At 35.3% G+C, this 13,819-nt stretch overlaps 1 protein-coding gene across 1 annotated transcript in view; it reads right to left on the bottom strand.

The window, feature by feature from the left end:
- LOC142353597 (lactosylceramide 4-alpha-galactosyltransferase-like) overlaps nt 1-13,819 on the bottom strand; it is a 28,342-nt gene that overhangs the window by 12,805 nt on the left and 1,718 nt on the right. The window contains exons 2-4 of the mRNA XM_075405916.1: nt 13,255-13,443; nt 3,401-3,556; nt 1,349-1,440 (exon numbers count right to left, since the gene is read on the bottom strand). Coding sequence (XP_075262031.1) covers nt 1,349-1,440; nt 3,401-3,556; nt 13,255-13,443 — 437 coding nt within the window. The remainder of the gene's footprint in view (nt 1-1,348; nt 1,441-3,400; nt 3,557-13,254; nt 13,444-13,819) is intronic.

Raw genomic sequence — 13,819 nt, 5'->3', positions numbered from 1 at the left:
CTTTTGCTCAAATAGGGCCAGAGTCAGGACTTTTGCCCCAGAAGGGTGAAAATCTTATGTTCGATTCGGACACTGCTCTGCAACTGAAATTCGACTCTCACATATTGCGTAAATCAAAATTTGAGCATATGAATGTCGGAGAACCTTCAAAGTAAAATACCACCTAATTGACTTAACTTTTTATGAGAAATTTTGGTTCGTTTTTATTTATTTCATTCATTCGTCAATAAAAGAAACCGTATTAGGTAACGAAAATCATCTATTGCCACGCAAATTCATTGGGCGAGGAAAATAAATTTTTCTGTTGTAATATCACTATTTCTATTTAACCATAAAAGGTTGACGAGTGAAAACTAACAGTTTGAAATTTTAAGTTCAAAAAGTGCAAAATTTAAAACATGCGTTTAACAGGTGTTCCACAAACTTAAAGAAAATTCATAATTGTCTGAAAAATTGTTTCATCAATATAGATTTTGTGACTGCGTTTTAAGTTCTGTGATAGTCTCAAAGTGTTGCCAAATTGACACAAAACAAAAAGAAGTCACTCCTCAGATACACTAGACAGTATGAAGTGCCGTTTAAAAGTCTTGACTGACTCCACTTAGGGTAAGCGTGGAGTTGTCTCCATGGTCTGCTCAGTCCAGATTACCGTTTCAAGGAAATAACATTCAGTGCAAAAAAGAACTATTTCATTATTTTGCTTTGTTCGCATGATACATGTATCGTAATTGAGGGGACTATATAAGCCAGCCAAGCTTTTGACTCATCTATTTCAAAAAGGACCATCATTTTTGGATTTTTAAATTATTTGGGAGAAAATCCTCAGTTTTGACGTTTTGATCGTTTGATCTGTAAGATTTTTTCGATGGTGAGAATAACGCATTGTTCTGTTATGTAGTTTATAGATCACATCAAGAAAAATAGTCACTAAAAACCACTCTATTTTTTAAAAGAGATCTTGATCATATGAGTATAATTGGATAATTTTAATATCATTGTGCTCACATATTCGGATTGGTTTGTGAATGATCTACAGAGAACTACAGAAATATTTTAAAAAAGCATGGATAAAATTTTCTCCTTGCTGTGCGCTCTTTTGGAAAATAATAATGTCTAAAAATACCTAAAAATACCTTAGGTTTTCTGTTTAAGGGTGGTTTATGCTGATGAAAAAATGCAGAAAAATATTTTTCTCTAGAGTCCATAGTTTTTTTGCATTGATGATTTCTTTTAATGACCCGTTTTTATATTATAACTTATTAATTTTCATTAAACAGGCCCTATTCCCTGCGTGTATTACAATAGGACAGCAGATTACTTAACCTTATAACTTTTTGCGTTGTCTCACCATTTTGGAATTTGAGTTTGATATTTGACAGTTTATCGTAGCCATAAAACTTTCTCGCCACTTTGCCCATCACGCCAGGACCAGCTTCACCTCTGAAAAATAGCCCAATGACTTCAGCACATATAAACAACAATAACATTAGAAATTAGGAAATTTGTAATCACCCAAAACATATTTGAATATCATTTAAATGTTTTTTCACATTTCCTAATTTCTGCATACTATTTACACTTTCATGGTTTCAAGTGCCTTGCACATTATTTGCTCCCACGCTGTTTGTGCTCCCCAGAAACGGAGAAGATGATATATTTTTTAAAAAATCAAATCCATTGAACTAGATGACAGAAACCCAGGCTGAGGTTCGGAAATTGAGGAGACCGATTGAACTGATCTTGGACTCGGATCAGACCATTGCGTAGACCATTAGGCGACCTTGCAATGTGGTGATAATAGCAGATTACCTACCGTGTAATAAACCGCGTATATACTCCAATATTGTCTGACCAGATTTCAGTGGGGTCTGAGGCTACACTCTTTAAAGCAAAATAACATTTGAAAGAAATTCCTCCTTCACTTATAACCTCCCCGCTCAGAGACGAGCGAGTGCTAACGCCCTTATTTATCATTATAATTTCTCAAGACACCCCAGCCCCACCCCTCCCCCAAATGTCCTAATTTCGATTTTATTTAAATACTTTTTCACATTTCCTAATTTCTGCATACTATTTACACTTTCGTGGTTTCAAGTGCCTTGCACATTATTTGCTCCCACGCTGTCTGTGCTCCCCAGAAACGGGGAAGATGATACATTTTTTTAAAAAAATCAACTCCATTGAACTAGATGACAGAAACCCAGGCTGAGGCTCGGACATTGAGGAGACTGATTGAACTGATCTTGGACTCGGATCAGACCATTGCGTAGACCATTAGGCGACCCTGCAATGTGGTGATAATAGCACATTACCTACCGTGAAATAAACCGCGTATATACTCCAATATTGTCTGACCAGATTTCAGTGGGGTCTGAGGCTACACTCTTTAAAGCAAAATAACATTTGAAAGAAATTCCTCCTTCACTTATAACCTCCCCGCTCAGAGACGGGCGAGTGCTAACGCCCTTATTTATCATTATAATTTCTCAAGACACCCCAGCCCCACCCCTCCCCCCAAATGTGCTAATTTCGATTTTATTTAAATACTTTTTCACATTTCCTAATTTCTGCATACTATTTACACTTTCGTGGTTTCAAGTGCCTTGCACATTATTTGCTCCCACGCTGTCTGTGCTCCCCAGAAACGGAAAAGATGATATATTCTTTAAAAAAATCAACTCCATTGAACTAGATGACAGAAACCCAGGCTGAGGCTCGGACAATGAGGAGACTGATTGAACTGATCTTGGACTCGGATCAGACCATTGCGTAGACCATTAGGCGACCCTGAAATGTGGTGATAATAGCACATTACCTACCGTGTAATAAACCGCGTATATACTCCAATATTGTCTGACCAGATTTCAGTGGGGTCTGAGGCTACACTCTTTAAAGCAAAATAACATTTGAAAGAAATTCCTCCTTCACGTATAACCTCCCCGCTCAGAGACGGGCGAGTGCTAACGCCCTTATTTATCATTATATCATTATAAATAATTATCATTATAATTTCTCAAGACACCCCCCCCCCCAAAGAAGTTATAGACCCCTCCCACATTGGCATGTTTGCCATAATTGAGGGAGGGGGCTATATATTATCTGAAAACGGATCTTTTCCGTTTGTGCCCCCCCCCGCTTAGTGTGTGCATATTATTTGCAACCCCCAGAGGCACGTGCAATATTTTTACATAATGATTTACTATGTAATGACACGTGCTCTGTAACTGGGGGGATCATAACGTACTGGGGGGGGGGCACAAACGGGAAAGATCCCTGAAAACTAATCTGGGGGGGGGGGGGGGGGAGGAGGAGGGGAGTATAATGGGAAAAACTCAGTTTGGCAGGGGTTCCAAATGAATAAAATCAACAATCAACAGTGGGCTTTTGTTTATTATCCAACCTGATTCTGGTGACAGGATTGTAACTTTTATTGACATAATCCATAGCAGCCCATAGAAGTTGATGTCCTTTGCTTAAATGGAAGTGGCCATTGTTGATGTCTGCAACTCCAGTCTGGACAGCCGGTTTCATTTTGCATCTATCCTGTTCCAGCTTACTGAAATTTGAAGTTCAATCTTTGAATCCTTTCTGTTGTGCCCCCCCGGTACGTTATGCCCCCCATTTACAGAGCACGTGCAGTTGCAGTAAATCATTATGTAAAAAATGGCACGTGCGTCTGCGGTGGGGGGGGGGGGGGGGGGGAGAATAGCTGCGGGCACAAACGGGAAAATCCCAATTTTAAATGCGTATCATGTCTGCAGAATTATAATTCAAATTCGTCGATTGACGACTACCCAGATTCAGGTCCAGATCGGTATCAACTTTGATGAGACCGTCCCTGGTCCCTGACCTATGTCAACTCCAATGACCAGTCTTTAGTAACCTCGAAAATGCGTACCCTTGATGCGCGATCGAATCCAGCTCTGATCACACCATTCAAGGCACACCAAATTAATCATGTGCAGATGCAGCCAAGTCATACGCTTTTGCAGATTAAATTGGAAATATGTACAGTAATGTAATTTTTGCTGAGTTAAGAAAAAAGCAAACCCAGTTAAATTTCCGTAAGGTAAATAGGGAATAAACACTTCACTTTTGTTCAAGTAGCAGCGAAAAACACTTTCTCTTTGCTGCTTATTTTCAATAAAGGTTTTTCCATATGCAAACGGAGACTAAATATGTGTGGCAATTAATTAGCCAATCTATGGATATTCGTTCGACACTATAAACGAAAAGCAGTCAGAATTTTCTGTTGAAATTTAATATGGAAAATTACATTAAAATTTTATGGGAGATAAGTTCTTTTCATGTCTTTTGCTGTTTTGGATAATAGTCTTAAGTATACGAGAAAAATTGAAAAAAGAATAAACCAGCGTTCGCTAAAATACTGCAGCAAGGATAGCAAAAATTTACCTCGACACAGAAAATTTGCAACTCTCGGTTTATGATTTCCTCATTAATTGAAAAAAAAAAATGTTGATCAAACTTTCTCATAATCATTTTAAAAGTTTTGGGGTAAGTGTTTTTTGTTACAATTCGTATGCTTAAGACCCCTCTTTATAACAAAAAAATCATCTGATTTTTGTTATGGTGATTCAAACGAATTGCCACACAAATTTAGTCTACGTTTGCATATGGAAAAACCTTTATTGCAAAGTAGGCAGCAAAGAGAAAGTTTTGTTCACTGCTGCTTGAACAAAAATGAAGTGTTTATTCCCTATTTACCTGACGGAAATTAAACTGGGTTTGGTTTTTCTTAATATAGAGCGTGGCAGTTTTCATGCAGCAGCTTTGTTGATGCATAATGCTTCACATGAAGAAATGTTATATATTTGATATGGTCCAATATTTGACATTTTTCCCATATGTTTTAAGTCTAACTAACAAATCACATGTTTGTATAATCGAGTCTGACTAAAAAATTAAACAAACAATTGTTTATCTTAAATCACAATAATCCCACTATGAAAATGAATGACACGTCGTTGGGGTCAATGAACAAAGACAGTATATGTGAGATAATTTTGCTCTGAACGTCTAAGGTCGTAATTTAAATCAAGCAGATAATGGGTTGCTTGAAGTCTCACTATGTCGGCTTCTTAGCTCAGTCTTTGTCTCTAACAATAAATGAAGACATATATGAAATAAAGCCAATAGAAAACCGCCTACCTTCTGTAGAAGTTGAAAAGTCTGCTGCCCGAGAACATTGTTCGGCTGGGGATTGTTAATTGCCAAGCTTACTTGCCGGTCATTTACCAGTTCTGTACGATGATGTTGCATGTCATCTGCAAATTAAACATGTGCAGATGCAGACAAGTCATATGGTTTTGCGGTTTGAAGCGGAAATAGGAACAGTAATGTAATTATTGGGAACCATCTGATAGTCTTCCAATTATTTTTATCCTTCCTTAAAAATATCTTCCATAATGGAAAAAGAAGCTAACTGCCTCCTGTATTAACAGAAAAGTTTATTGGGTAAAATTGTTTTAACACAGATGTGGTGGGATTTTTTTTTCGTTAGATATTAATTACCACAAAAGAGCTAAAAGGTTTAATATTCAGGCAACCTTATCTAAAAGTTTTAATTTTGCTTATTTTTTATTACCTGATTTCCAAACCTATCTGTCATAGGCTTAGAAAAACATGATTAGGTACAAAGAATAATTAAAACGAAGATGAAGAAAGGGTAGAACACAATTGTTGGGTGATTTGTCTATTAAGAAAATCGGGTTAGGTGTCTAAACTTAGAAAGAAATAATGAAAGATCCTACTGTTCTTTCTATTAGATTTCATGATTGGTAACTAAGCAGACTTACAGTTGCTACACGATACTCTTTTCCCCGCTTAGCGGGTTGAAGATATGTCGCTCTTAGAGCAGAGAGAAATTAAAAGAACTAGTGCTAACTTCAGCGCCTTGAATCGCGCTTATATATATTCCAAACCGATTTTTTTGAACTAGCTACCTCCTCGCTGGCAGTGTTTCAATTCCTTGAATATTTTTAGTTAATAAGAGTCATACGGCTGACTCAAAGCTATTTCTCAGATCGTTCGTGAAGCCGTCTAATACCCATCTGTTGTCTCCATGGTTCACCAGGAGGTGACAGTCTCGGACACGACCAGGATTGTTTTTTTATCCATCACTGTAAGCATGTAATATTAGTGGCAGTGAATCAGTCAACCTAGCCTGGGCAATTGTGCATTAAATAATACACAGCCATATTGCTTATCAATAATGTAGTCTCTTGCTCTAATGTACTACGCAAAGCAGTACGCTCTTAACTTTCTGGTCACTTTACACTAGTTCTAATATGAGCAATTAATCAACGGGTAAAAATTATAATGGTTTTGTTTTATCGATAATTGCCGCGGCATTTAACCAATTAGCAAAACTTGAGTTCGTTTTGTCACTTATTTCAATGCGTGGCTTGGGCACAATAGTGAAAGGTAATATGGCTACGAAATGAGCATCCATTAATATGCACGTTTTGCCTTGATCATCCAATTAGAAAAATTTTTCTCAACTAATTTGTCAACCAACGAAAAGGAACAATCAGCCTCAATACCTTTTGCACTCAATAAGTGTGGCTAGAAACAGTGGTTATTTCATCAACGTATTCTTGTAATCCAATGGCGGTATGCATGAAGATCTTATGTTTGACCTGGTCGACAGATACGGGGATTGAGCAGAGCTCATATGTATTTTTTTAAAAAAAAGATTAGAACTAGTGTTAATTTGGGCGTAGTGTGATAAACATTTTTTATTAGTCAAACTCTATTTACAAAAATGTTTTTTGTTAATTAGATTTTTTTTCGAATTGGAGTGTGAAATATGGGACCATATCATATGTACAATATTTAATCATGTGAAACAGCATACATCAACAAACCTGCTGCATGAAAACTGCGACGCTCTTTATTAAGAAAAAACTAAACCCAGGTGAATTTCAATTCACTACATAGGGAATCACTACTTGAACTATTCAAGCAGCTGTGAAAATATTTTTTCTTTGCTGCTTATTTAGCAATTATAATTTGCCCATATGCAAACGTAGACTAAATATCTTTGGCAATTAGCTTGAATCACTAAAAACTAAAACAGCCAAAGTTTTCAGTTGAAAATAAACATTGGAAACTTAAAAAAAATGTGGTAGATAAATTTTAATCATGTCTTTTGCTGTTTTGGAGACGGATCCCAAGTAGACGAGAAGACAAATCAGCATTCAAAAAGTTTTAAAAATGTTCTGGGAAGTTTGATCCACTTTTTCCAAATAATGGAAAAAAAGAACTATTTAAACTTAAGTTGCGAATTTTTGCAGTCGTGGAAAATTGTTGTGATCTTTGCTGCACTATTGTAGTGAACGCTGGTTTACTCTTTTTTCAAATTTTCTCGTATACTTAAGACCCTTCTCCAAAACAGCAAAGACATGAACAGAATTTACCTCCCACAGAATTTTAATGTAATTTTCCATAATAATTTTCAACAGAAAATTCTGACTGCTTTTCGTTTATAGTGATTCAAACGAATATCCATAGATATCTAATCTACGTTTGCATATGCGCAAATCCTAACTGCAAAAAGATTAGCGAAGGGAAAGTTTTTTACAGCTGCTTGAAAGAAATTGAAGTGTTGATGCCCTGTGTACGGATTGAAATTCATCTGGGTTTAGTTTTTACTTAATAATGTGCGTCAATTTTTTTGCAGCAGCTTTGTTGATATATATTGTTTCTGTAGATTAAATATTGTGTTTGTGATATAGTCCCATATTTGACATGTTTAATCTAAGAGTATCTAATTAACAACCCACTTGTTTGTGTAATCGAGTCTGATTTAAAAGGTAAGTAAATAGTATTGTTTTAAATACCCTCTCTATTTATGTCAGCTTAATATGAAAAAGTGAAGTTACTCTAAATTAAGACAGCTGCTATAAATACTAATGTATTTACGAAAAAAAAGCAGCAGAGATAACAAAAATTTTCCGCGACTCAGAAAATTTACAACTCAAGAGATTTCTTCTTAGAGAGATTTTGAAAATTTATGTGCGTTAGTTTTTTAAAAAGAGACCCCTCTCCAAAACATCAAAAGACGTGAACAGATTTTATCTCACAAAGAGTTCTATTGTAAGATTCTATGTTAATTTTCAACGGATACTTCTTGTTGCTTTTTGCTTATTGTGATTCAAACGAATTGCCACATATTTAGTCTACTTTTGCATATGGAAAAATCTTTATTGCAAAATAAGCAGCAAAGAGAAAGTGTTTTTCACTGCTGCTTGAACAAAAATAAAGTGTTGATTCCCTATGAGCTTGACTGAAATTCAACAAGGTTTGGTTTTTTATTAATTCAGCAATAGTTGCATTACTGTTCATATTTCCGCTTCAATCTGCAAAACCATATGACCTGTCCAAGTCTGCACATGATTAATTTGCAGAAAACATGCAACAGGAATATCCAGAACTGATGAATGGTCGGCAATTAAGCTTGGAAATTAAAAATCCCCGGCCGAATTATGCTCTGGGGCAGCAGAATTTTCAACTGCTGCAGAAGTGAGGCTGTTTTCTCTTGACTTTATTTCATGTAAGTCTTCAAACCTTGTTAGAGACAAAGACTGAGCTACAGATTCAATTAGCAAAACTACAATTTGCTGTGTCACTTGTTTCAATGCCGTGCTAGGGCCCAATTGTAAATGAAAGCATGGCTACAATATGAGCGTAGAGCTGCAGGTTTTGCAAACACCCTTGATCAACCTGTTGGCAGAGAAGTTCTCAATAATTTGTCGTCTAAATCAGCCACAACACTTTGCGTTCTCAAAAAGTGTAGCGAGAAAGATTGGTTTTTCCTGCAATATACTCTTGTAATCCAATGGGGGTATGCAAGGAGATCTTATTTTTCATCTAGTCGAATGATACGGGAATTGATCAAAACTCACGTGTGATTATTGTGCAAAAAGAAAAGAGAATGAACGTGTTAAAGATGTGGGTGTGGTTTTAATGAGGATAAACAGTTTCTTTGCTTTTTTAATTTGACTCGATTACACAAACATGTGAATTGTTAGTTAGATTTTCTTAAATTAAATATGCCAAATATGGGACTATATCACAAACACAATATTTAATCTTCAGAAACAGTATACATCAACAAAGCTGCTGCAAAAAATTGACGCACATTATTATGAAATAACTAAATCCAGATGAATTTCAGTCCGTACATAGGACATCAACACTTCATTTTCGTTCAAGCAGCTGTGAAAAAAACTTTCTCTTTGCTGCTCTTTTTGCAGTTATGATTTGCGCATATGCAAACGTATAATAGACATCTATGGATATTTGTTTGGATCATTATGAACAAAAATCAGTCAGAAATTTTTGTTGAAATTTAATACGGAAAAATACATTAATATTTTGTGGGAGATAATTTTTGTTCATGTCTTTTGCTGTTTTGAAGAAGTGTCTTAAGTAAACGAGAAATTTTGAAAAAAAACTAACTAGTGTTCCTTACAATACTGTTGCAAGTATAGCAAAAACTTTCCTCGACACAGAAAATTTGCAAATTCAAGGTTTTAGAATTCTATTTTCTTCATTAAATAAAAAAAATGTTGATCAAACTTTCTCGTAGATATTTAAAAATTTAGGGGCATTAGTTTTTTTGAAGAAAATTCGTATGTTTAAGACCCCTCTCCATATAAAAAAGTCTTTTATTTTGTATTCTATTTTGTGTTATGTTTTCACTGCTGCTTGAACAAAAAAGAAGTGTTTATTCCCTATTTACCTGACTGAAATTTACCTGGGTTTGGTTTTTTCTTAATATAGAGCGTCACAGTTTTCATGCAGCTGCTTTGTTGTTGCATAATGTTTCACATGAAAAATGTTTCATATTTGATATCGTCCCATATTTGAAATTTTTCACATATGTTTTAAATCTAACTAACAAATCACATGTTTGCATAATCGAGTCTGACTAAAAAATTAAACAAACAACTGTTTATCCTGAATCACACTAAGCCCACTATGAAAATGAATGACACGTCGTTAGGGTCAATGAACAAAAACAGTATATGTGAGATAATTTTGCTCTAAACGTCTAAGGTCGTAATTTAAATCAAGCAGATAATGGGTTGCTTGAAGTCTCACTATGTCGGCTTCTTAGCTCAGTCTTTGTCTCTAACAATAAATGAAGACATATATGAAATAAAGCCAATAGAAAACCGCCTACCTTCTGTAGAAGTTGAAAAGTCTGCTGCCCGAAAACATTGTTCGGCTGGGGATTGTTAATTGCCAAGCTTACTTGCCGTTCATTTACCAGTTCTGTACGATGATGTTGCATGTCGACTGCAAATTAAACATGTGCAGATGCAGACAAGTCATATGGTTTTGCGGTTTGAAGCGGAAATAGGAACAGTAATGTAATTTTTGCGAACCAGCTAATAATCTTCCAAATATTTTTATCATTTCTCTAAGGAATTGTCTTCCATAATGGAAAAGAAGCTAACTGCCTGCTGTATTAACAGAAAAACCTATTGGGTAAAAAATTTTTAAAACAGATGCGGCGGGAATTTTTTTCGGTAGATAATAATTATCACAAAAAAGCTAAAAGGGAAAACATTCAGGCGACCTTATGTAAAAGTTAGAATAAATTTTAAGATCGCTTAATTTTCACGTTTTGATTTCCAAACCTATCTGTCTAAGGCTTAGAATAAAATAACTAGGTTCAAAGAATATTTAACACGAAGATGGAGAAACGGTAGAACACAATTGTTGGGTGATTTGTCTATTAAGAAAATTGGGTTTGGTCTCTAAGCGTAGAAATAATGAAGGATCTTACTGTTTTTTCCATCAGAATTCAATGTTAGTAACCAAGCAGATTTAGAATTGCTACAAGAGACAGTTCTTCCCGCTTAACCGATTGAAGATATGTTGCAGAGAGAGTAGAGATAAATTAAAAGAAACAGCGCTGAATTCAGCTTGTTGAATTCCGATTGTATAGTTTTGCAACCGACTTGTTTTGTCCTAGCTACCTCTTCTCTGTCAGTGCTTCAATTCATCGAAAATTTTTGATCATTTTGAGTCATATGGCTGACTCAAAGCTACTTCTCTGATCATTCGTGAAGCCGCCTATTACCCATCTCTTGTCTCGATGATTTACCTTGAAGTGATAGTTTCGGAGACGGCCAGTATTGACTTTTTATCCATCATTGTACGCACGTACTAATAGTGGCAGTGAACCAGCCGCCATAACGTAGGCCATTTTGTATTAAATGATAAACAGCAGTATTGCCGGGAATTTTGTAGTCTCCTGCTCTATTGTATTACACACCGCAGCTTGCTCTTAACTTTCCCGTCAGTTTTCACTAGATCTAATGTGTGCAATTGCTCGACGAGTAAACTATTATAGTGATTCCTTAGTATGGGTAATTGCGGCGGAATTTTTCCAATTAGCAAAACTACAGTTTATTGTGTCATTTATTTCAGTACCGTGCTCGGGCCCAAAAGTAAATGAAAGCATGGCTAAAATATAAGCATAATGTTTCAGGTTGTGCAAACACGCCTTATCAACCAATTGGTAGAGGTGTTCTCAAAAACTTGTCGAGTAACGAAAGGGAACGATCAGCCACAACACTTTGCGCACTCAATAAGTGTGGCGAGAAACAGTGGTTTTTCCATCAAGGTAGTCTTGCAAACCAATGAGTGTGTGCAAGTACATCCTATTTTTTATCTAGTCGAATGACACGGGGATTGATAAAAACTCACGTGTAATTATTGTTCAAAAAGAAAAGAGAAAAAACTATGGTTAAGGTGGGTGTGGTTTTATTGAGGATAAACACTTCGTCCAATTTTCTTAAATTAAAAATGTCAATTTTGGGACTATACCACATTTACGGAATTAATCTTGTGAAACAATATACATCAACAAGTCTGCTGCAAAAAAATTGACGCACAATATTAAGAAAAAACTAAACCCTGATGAATTTCAGTCCGTACATAGGGCATCAACACTTCATTTTCGTTCAAGCAGCTGTGAAAAAAACTTTTTCTTTGCTGCTCTTTTTGCAGTTAAGATTTTTGCATATGCAAACGTAGATTAGATATCTGTGGATATTCGTTTGAATCACTATAAACCAAAAACACTCAGAATTTTCCGTTGAAATTTAATATGGAAAATTACATTAATATTTTGTGGGAGATAAATTTTGTTCATGTCTTTTGCTGTTTTGAAGAAGGGCCTTAAGTAAACGAGAAAATTTGAAAAGAAAAACTAACTAGCGTTCACTACAATACTGCAGCAAGGATATCAAAAATTTTCCGCGACATAGAAAATTTGCAACACAAGGTTTAAGAATTCTATTTTCCTCATCAATTAAAAAAAATTGTTGATCAAACCTTCACGTAGATTTTTAAAAAAAATTACGGGCGCTAGTTTTTTTATATAAAAATTTTGTATACATAAGACCCCTTTCCATCAAAAGTCATAAACAGTATTTATTTACCACCAAAATTTTTTAATAAGTGTCCAAGTTAAATTTTAACGGAAATTTCTGTCTGCTCTTGGTCAATAGCGATTCAAACGAATTGTCACAGATATTTAATCTACATCTGCATATGAGCAAATATTTATTGCAAAATGAGCAGCAAAGAGAATTTTTTTTCACAGTTGCTTGAACGAAAACGAAGTTTTGATGCCCTATGTACGGACTGAAATTCATCTGGGTTTAGTTTTTTCTTAATATTGTGCGTCATTTTTTTGCAGTGGCTTCGTTGATGCACACTGTTTCACGTTGATGCATTGTATATGTGATATAGTCCCATATTGGACGTTTTAATTTGAAAAAAATCTAACTAACAATTCACATGTTTGTTTAATCGAGTCTGATTAAAAATGTAAGCAAACTGTTTAACCTCAATCACACTACGCGACCATTGACATTAGTTTTAATCTCTTTTCTTTTTGTTGAACAATTACACGGAAGCTTTGATCAATCGGTGAGCTTTGATCAATTTTAACAAAATTTTTCCGCGGCTGAGAATTTTTTTTTGAGAAAAATGCGACTTTCTATCGAGATGAATGTTTTCTCGGCAAAATATTTTAGATCGTTAGGGTCATTATGACCAACTTTGCTAATTATACTCCAAAATGGTCTTTCAAGTTGATTCACCACCTGGTTATTGAAAGCTAATCTTATTATCCCCAAAAAAATTAAGCCTTGAAATTATTACCTAACACTGGTTATGGCAAATATTTGGTTCAATAATTGAATTTACTAATGGAGCGGACGATCTGGCTCTAAGGCAAAGACGTTGTTCATATTTTCTAGACTTTTGAGAATGACGACATCCAAATCCAGATAGAATCCTCCATATTTGTATAGCAAAGCCAACCGGCCTATGGAACTGTAATGCGTTTCTCCGTGAATTTCAGCTCGCTCTGTTTTCCCATTCGTTTCCTTGCCCCTGACCACGAAAAAAAATCAGACTACAATTTTTTAATGAATTCTTTAAGTGCTGAGTGAGTTTGAGAATCACACACCTTACTAAGTTTCATTGCCAGCTAGAACCGACTCTTAAAATTCGGCCTATCTTTTGGCTACTTTTCTTGTGTATTTCAGTTTAAAAAGAGGAATTTGCTTGCAAATTTAATAAGTAGTTTCCACATTAGGCGAAAGTGGACGCTGTCTACTTTTCTGTGTGGATTTTACTCTCAAATAAAACTAGTATTGTCCAAAAATCTATTTCTGAAAGTGAATTCTATAGGGTCATAAAACCGAGAACAAATTTAGTAGAATTTAGACTTAGACTTCCGAAATGCCAGTAATCAAAGAGTAAAATT

The sequence above is a fragment of the Convolutriloba macropyga genome, chromosome 1 (genome assembly GCF_964194025.1).
Source record: "Convolutriloba macropyga chromosome 1, txConMacr16.3, whole genome shotgun sequence".
NCBI classification, from domain to species: Eukaryota; Metazoa; Xenacoelomorpha; order Acoela; family Convolutidae; genus Convolutriloba; species Convolutriloba macropyga.
Note: the sequence above shows the minus strand (reverse complement) of the source record. Positions and strands in the feature narration are given on the sequence as shown.